General features: G+C 41.2%; 1 protein-coding gene across 5 annotated transcripts in view; it reads left to right on the forward strand.

The window, feature by feature from the left end:
* trps1 (trichorhinophalangeal syndrome I) overlaps nt 1-4,673 on the forward strand; it is a 115,037-nt gene extending 110,364 nt beyond the window's left edge. For all 5 annotated transcript variants that reach the window (XM_085791503.1, XM_085791504.1, XM_085791500.1 and 2 more), the window contains one exon: nt 1,920-4,673. In XM_085791503.1, the coding sequence (XP_085647629.1) occupies nt 1,920-3,554 (1,635 nt within the window). In that variant the 3' untranslated portion in view covers nt 3,555-4,673. The remainder of the gene's footprint in view (nt 1-1,919) is intronic.
* The last annotated feature ends 3,114 nt before the right edge of the window (nt 4,674-7,787 follow it).

The following is a 7,787-nucleotide window of genomic DNA, read 5'->3' on the forward strand; positions in this document are numbered from 1 at the left end:
AAGGACCAAAACTAATAAGGCAAAATTTCATCCGTTTGACTGACATAATTTTGTCAATGCTGGGGCTGTCAGTCTTCTCCGTGATCGACTTGTTTATGGTAATGATCTAGGCTGCAGGAGGAACACTGACACCGGCCTGAAATTTATGTGCATTATCGTTAAACCACAGTTGTTGAGCCTCGGGAGGATTTAACAACTACTTTGGACGCACAAGTCAGAGTTAAGATTGTTGATTCATGGTCAAAATTAATGTTGCAATAATGTCTTTGTGCTGCAGAACATCCCAGGATTTGTGCTATAAATGACTCCTCTCTCCTTAAATAGTTTCAGTAGCTGCTCAACTAAGACTTACACACCCCACACACTGTCTTTGTCTTCTTCTCTCTCACACACACACACACACTTTAATGGACATAAAGTCAGAGAAACACATTCTCAGTCACAAACACAGGGCTATCCACAAAGGTGCGGAGGAATAAATCATTGTCGAGGATCCCGGCACCATCCTAGGAGGTTTATAGCTTTTCATTTAAATAGAATCTAGCCTTTGTTTTTACTTTTCATCCATTTAAATGCCTCTTTAATTCCTCTATCATGATTTCTCACTATCTCTTCTTACTTGGTCCTATACTCTGTGCATTTCTGTGTGATTGGTTTTCATCTGCCACGGTGCCTACACACACGGCAGAGAATTTCAAGACACACTAATCACTTCAACCTCCATGGAAGTGTAACTTTAAATAAACTGGAAATATTTTTCATGCTTTGAAGCACAGCCCTCTTTATACTAGCTGAATTTGATATTGTTTTCAGTTAGTGCTGTGTGGAGGTCAGTCAGTATATGATGCGTATGGAGGAGGACTGAGTGAAAATTGGTTCTTCCATAATGAAAACAAGCAAGTCATTACTTTAGAGTTGAAGTGGAGACCCTTTCAGAAACACTTTAAACTGTTGTGCTTATTTTACTTCCAGGAAAGAAAATCTTTCTCTAATTTGTCTGGAAATGTTTTTGACCATGATGATTTTTTTTGGCAGATATTTAGGAATAAAACATCAAAAAGATCCATCTTATCATCTTTCATAAATCTTTAGTACTTTATTAACCCCTGTGGGAAAATGAATAAGTGAGAAGTTCTTTGGAAGTAGTGTGTTGTTGATGCTGCTGAGCATTTTTTATTATTATTTGGAATTCTGCTTGACCTCTCTGTCATTAAGAAAAGCACTCAATCAGTCTCTCAAAACATATTTACTTTTACTTTGTTGTTGCTTTGTTATTGCCTAGTTTGCACTTTGCAAAACTATATTAGAGAAGGCTACCATCCTGGAGTGAGTGAGATTAGGTGATGACAGTTTAGACATGAATGGAAGCATATGGACATGTTTGCGAGGGACCTGCTGAAAAGATGTAGCCGGAGTTTAGTCTGAAGGGCAAACTCTATTGACAGCAGATGTAAGCGCTCCCCCTTGTGGTGAGGGCAGAAACCACAGTCCTCAGAAGTGCCGAATATGTCACACTTAGTTATTAACCTTTAGTCAAATCCATGTGAAATGAGACTTTTGTCGACTATCGGGTTATTTTCAATTAATCACTAGAAACAACAGCTACAGTTGTGTTTCTAAACTCAGCTTTAGTGCTACTCTTTTAGCACTGATGTGATTGAATATTTAGCCAAATATCAGATGCCTGTATGTTCAGACAGACAGTATGTTGGTCTGACCATGAGGTCAAATTGATACTTTGTATTAACTAAATTGCTGCAGCTTCCTCTTTATAATAAGATTAATTTAATTTAGGTCACATAGGCAAACCTAAATAGTCTATGTGGGCATCTCTGTCAGATAGAAGAATTATTGTCGTATTGAAATACTAGATATTTACGCGTCTCTTTTCCATTTTTTCTGTTTTCTTTGTCCTCTAGACACCCAGACCTCTAAACATCATAAAGCAGAACAACGGCGAGCAAATTATCCGACGCAGAACCAGAAAACGCCTCAACCCAGACTCCCTGACGTCTGAAAACCCCGCCCCCAAGCAACAGCGAATCACCAGTGAGGAGCGCATGAATGGGGAGGAGTCCGACCGAAGCTGTGCATCAATCAAAAACCAGCAGCCGTCCCCTCGCTCCCGCTCGCCCCGATCCACTCAAGCCTTCTTAGCCAATCAAACGCTGGAGATCCACAGACGCATGCCTCCTCTTCTCCTCCCCTCGCACACCCCCTCCTCACTGGTAGCTGAGGGCAACGGGGGCATCGCAGAGGGAGGGATAACATCAAAGGTGGAGGGGGGTAAAGGAGGAGGGGGATCAGAGAGAGGCAGCCCTATTGAAAAATACATGCGTCCATCCAAACCGTCGAGTTATTCGCCTCCTGGTTCACCCATTGAAAAATATCAGTACCCTCTTTTCTCTTTACCCCTGCCATTAACTCTCTCACCTGATTTGACCCCTGAGTCGGATTGGCTCAGATTCTGGACCAAGTACAAGATGGCAGCCACCTCTGGGGTTCCTGGTAGCATCAGTAATCTAAGCAGCCCTGGTAGCCTTGGAAATAACACTCATTATCTCGGTGCAATGGTGACCCCAGTACAGCATCATCAGCAGAGCTACACGGTGCCTTACTGTCCCTCTCCTTATTCTCCTCTTCCACCGCCTCCAGCTCCCCCTCACTACCCTCCTCCTCCTCTTCATCCGCAAACCCCCTCCTCATCGGCTTCATTAGAAAACGATGCTCCTTTGGATCTCGCAATAAGACAAAGAGATACAAGTGCTGCAAATGCACACGTGTCAACAAACGGTGCTGAGAGGAGAAGGCAGGAGTCGCCGCTGGCTGAGAGGTCGAGGGAGAACTGGAAAGGAGAGAAAGATGAGGAGGAGAGGAGTGATGAAGGAGGGAACCAGAAAGAGGAGATAGGAAAGGAAGAGAAGGATCATTTGGCGAAAACTCGGTCGAGTGTTTCACCGAATCGCACAATGGTGGAAGTGGCCACACAGGATGACCTGACCAATCGCTGCATCCATTGTGGGATCTACTTCCTAGACGAGGTCATGTATGCCCTACACATGAGTTGCCACGGCGACCAGGGACCATACCAGTGCAGTTTTTGCCTGCATGTGTGCGCGGATCGCTACGACTTCACCACACACATACAGAGGGGCTTACACAGGTATACAGACAAGCCGTCGCAACAGAAGGGCCACACGCAAGACGGCAAAATTCAGAGCATCATGGCGATATCAGAGGACGAGTCTCGAAGCTCGACTCCAGAGGAAAACAAAGATGGAGGTGATGAAACTGACATCACACATGGAAGCGATGATGTCTCAGGAGTGTGTCGTGATGATGGAGCAGAAGAAATTACAGGCGATGATGCAGACGGTAATGAAACGGGAGTTGAGGAGGAGGAGGAGGAGGAAAGAGTAGAGAGTCATGACATAACGGAGCAGGAGTCGGGAGGCAATACGGTGTCAGACAGTAACGTGGACACGTCAAAATCCATCAAGGTCACGACTGTTGCTGAGACTAAAAATGTAGATGAGAACGCAGAGAGTAATTAATCTGATGCCTTTGACTGACACAAACCTTTAAGAACGCCTTTCATTGGATGAATAAGCTGTATGCCTTCATGTTCCTGGAGGCTAGCTCATGTCAAAATGGGCCTATCCTGGGCACTAAATGGAACACATCCTTATGCTGGAAGCACTCGGCTGTCAAATGGTCAAAAATCATTGTAGGATCCCGCTGAACTGCTGCAGGGACAGTTTGGAGAAATAGCCTGAATCCTGTGTTGAGTGACGGTCACTTGACAGCTCTGTGGCAAGTATTCAACAACAGAGTCCGGGCATGCAGCTGAAATCACCTTTAACAAACAGCCACTTATGTGCTTTCCAAATAAGAGGATTGGAAGCTTGACTAAAAGTCGGACTGGTCTCATTAAGGATGAGTTTAAGGAGCTCAGCACTTGCACAGCCACCATACAGCAGAGCAAAAAAATAAATAGATAAATAATTTAAAAAAATTAAAAAAAAAAAAAACATGCTAGAAGCAAAACACTTAATTTGAACTGAACTAAGCTGATCTGTTATGCACCATGCTAAACTGAACCCTGAGCTGACCCAAACTAGTCTGATGCATCATTCAGACGCTTTTATCTCGGTACAACCAGATCTGATCTGGTCTGAAAAACTTTGTTCTGGGAGTTTTGAAATGTTTTCCCCAGCTGTGCAAACGGATCCAAAACCAAAAGTTGCTTTGAAGAAGGAGAGAAACCAGTTTGTGTATGTGCCGTATTTCAGCTGGTGCCGACGTTGGTACAGAGCGGATGAGTCGGTTTCTTTCACATTTGCCCTGTTGTTACTCAAACTGACGGTGTTCTTGGATCGATGCAAAGTCACCACAGCTGCAAGGTGGTGCAAAATTGGGAGACTCGAGTGTGTCCGAGTTGACCGTGACTTTTTGAACTGCTTAAAGCCAGTTTCAACTGGTGAAACCGGTATCGTACCGGACCGAAGTGTTCTCTTCATCCATTTGGATCGAACCAAGTGACATTATTTTCTACCTTCCTCCGTGCCATGATACTAGCTACGTGCCTGGCTGCCTGCCTAATAGAACAACCATCTATTAACCTGCTTAACATTTATATTAATAATAATAATGGTAATAATAATGATGATGATGTTATAGTTCAAAACATGCAATTTGCTACACTTTCCTATATAATATCTTATTTTGTAAAGGCAAATAATGCTTTTTTGCAGGATATGGTACTTTAAAAATTAGTCTATTTGCATTTTTTTTTTATTTAGCTTGTTTTTGAGCTGTTTGTTGTTTGCGTTCTTAAGGAGACTTGTTACATTGATAACAGCCGTCTAACAGAAATGGTACAGGAAAAGAGAGGGTTGTGTGTATGTGTGCATTTGTGTAATTGCGTTTCTGTGTGTGAGGATCAAAGGATGTGTCCGTCCCCAAATGATGATGTAAACATAATGAAGGCTTGCGCTTGGTTTTCCAGTCCTCAGGGGTCACACATGTTGCACACCAACCCACCTGTTTCATAGCATGTGACACATCATTTTTACATGTTTAAATGGTTTTTAGCATGTTCTCTTATATATGTTCTTATCATGGTCTTTATGTGTTAATAGATCAACATGGTCTTAGTATGTAACTTTTTTTCTGTATGTCTTTTACATGTTGTTAGGTTACATGGTTTTATAGAGAGACTTTGGAACTTAGGGAAAAAAACCTAAACTTTATCAAAAGGATCAAATATTTGGGTTAACTGTATAAACTCCTGCTCTGTATTGAGTTTACAGAGCTTCTTGCCTACAGTGTTTTATTCAGCTGATATCATATTGCTGAGAGTTTGGTAGGTTACCTCTATGTAGCATGTTAGCGTCTTATAAAATCTGCAAAATAAGTTGCCTTTTCTAGGGATGGGAACTGTTACTTGTTAAACCTAAATTATACTGAGGAAAACGCAAGATTGTAAAGTTGCATTTTCTAATTCAGTGAAGTAAAATGATCATGTTTCATTCAACTCCAACCAACCCATCATGCTGATCATCCATCCTCTTAATAAGGAATAGAATAGAAACATTGTGCTAAATTTTGCTTTAAATAAGATTTTGTTATTCTCATAGTTTACGTTTGTCATTGAGAGTTGTGACCATCAGGTCCTGTTCTTTAAAACCAAGCAACACGGTGGCCATCATGTTTATTTTTTATAAAGAGACGATCGCTTCTCCAGCCTTACTGCCTTAGTTGCTAGAAAACAAACAGCAAAAGTCACCAAGGGACTCCTTTGAAAGAAAAGATAAAACACTGAATGAGAATGAAAGACAGAGGTTACAAGTTAAAGATTGAGAAAATATTTTTCTATGCTTATCCAAAAGACATGAATGAAAAATATTCCGCCTAGTGCCTGGTAACTTGTACAGTTTTTCTAATAAGTTTGTCTGTCTGTGTCAAAAATGTATGTACATTATGAGTCATGTCAGGCAGAAGCTGATAAAACAAACCAACTGCCATATTGGTTCCCACACACCAAGTTATCATAGTCATTGATGATGATATTTGATTTCAGCCTTGCTGCCTGATTGGGTAGATTACTATTCAAACTGTCAAACTGCTTTTTCCGCCCAAGAGAACAACCCTCACATGCTTTTAAAAAATGAAATTGGTTGCTGTGCCAACTATTGATCACTAGTTACCTATCTCTCATTTTCGCATGTATGCACACTGCTGTGCAGAGATGTTGACACATGTATGTGAAAAACTTGGTTAATTTGGAGGTTGAAGGTGAATCATGTCACCAATGTGCCCACATCAATCCAAAGGGTTATTATTGATACATTTCATCCAGTTTTAGGAGCTTAACCTCTAGCAACACAAGAGCAAATTTCATTATTTTTTAAATTGAGCTGAAATTTCTCTCTTGCAGAAATGTTAAACTATCAGTGTAACAAACTATACCCAGATAAGTTATCTTGTCTGTTCAGAACGCAGAGGAGCAGTCAGTGTGGTGGTGCGGGTTGCAGGTTAATACCTCTGGTATTTATACCTTGAATCCTTCAAACATTCTTTGTAATTGGAGGCAGGAGAGATTTTGCAGTATTTGGAATATTAGATGTGATGCTCAACACAGCATCTCAGTTTCTGATAATATTCTCGAGGTATATTGCATTTGTGTGGTAACTTTACAGCAAAATAATGAGATAAGACAAGAAAAGTCACATTAAGACGCTAAGTAAACTGCAACCTGCAACATATTTACGGTGGAGCTGGAAGTCTGCCTCAGACATCTCACTGCTGCTTTATCAATAAGAAGAAACCAGTCTATTAAGCAAGTGTGCCATCCTCGTATCTGACATGCAACCCACTCTGGTGTCAGAAGAGTTTACCTAACGCCTTTATTATGTACGGCTCCATTATCCACTATCACCCCAGTAAGTGAAGGCATCTTAACTCCATTAGTTACATAGTTTAGAAGTGCTTTTATCCTGAAGTTTGCCCAGTCGTGGGTGAATAAGTCCCATCATACAAAGAACTGATGAGGCAGATTCAAGATTATCAGTTTTTATTCACAGAACTGGTTTGAGTTGTTTTTGTTCTATATTTTCTAGTTTATTACAATGTACTTGTTTTGGGCTTCTCGTAAGGGGCTTTTAGCATAAAACAAACTGTTTACATTTGCAAATGTAGCAAAAAAAAAAAGCAAACAAAAAAAGGAATGAAGCATCACTTTCCTGAAAGACAGAACAAAAGGAAGGATGGAGGGATACCTGCTGAGATGGATGGATGAGTGCCTTTGAGGAATAAATGGAGAGAAGGTGGATAATTAGAGGGAGGGATCAAATTAAACTTTCAGTGGCTGATGAAAAGAGGTTTAGTTGATGAATCCATTCATCCCCCTCTCCTCTGTTTTTCTCCTCTTTACCTCCTTTCAACATGGCTTTTATCTTTCTCATCTATTGTTTATCATGTGACACAGCACTCACAGCCTTTCTTTTTCCTCAGTCCACCTGTTCTACTATCCTCTGTCGCTCATCTCTCATGTATCCCTCCACCTTCCTGCCTCCCTCCTTTAGATGAAAGTGATCATGAAGGTATTCTCAACAGGTAGACGGGTGGAGGGGGCTCCAATTGAGGTAGATGAATGATTGGGTTATTAAACCGTGTCATTTTTTACTCTTGCCCCAGAACTGACAGGAACCTATCTGCTTATGTTGACTTGGTTTAGGTTGACTTTCTCTCCTACTTGAATGGGCTTTGGGTTTGCAGAAAGGAAT

This window comes from Trachurus japonicus, chromosome 11, assembly GCF_045865225.1.
Source record: "Trachurus japonicus isolate A0001 chromosome 11, Traja_1.0".
Classification (NCBI taxonomy): domain Eukaryota; kingdom Metazoa; phylum Chordata; class Actinopteri; order Carangiformes; family Carangidae; genus Trachurus; species Trachurus japonicus.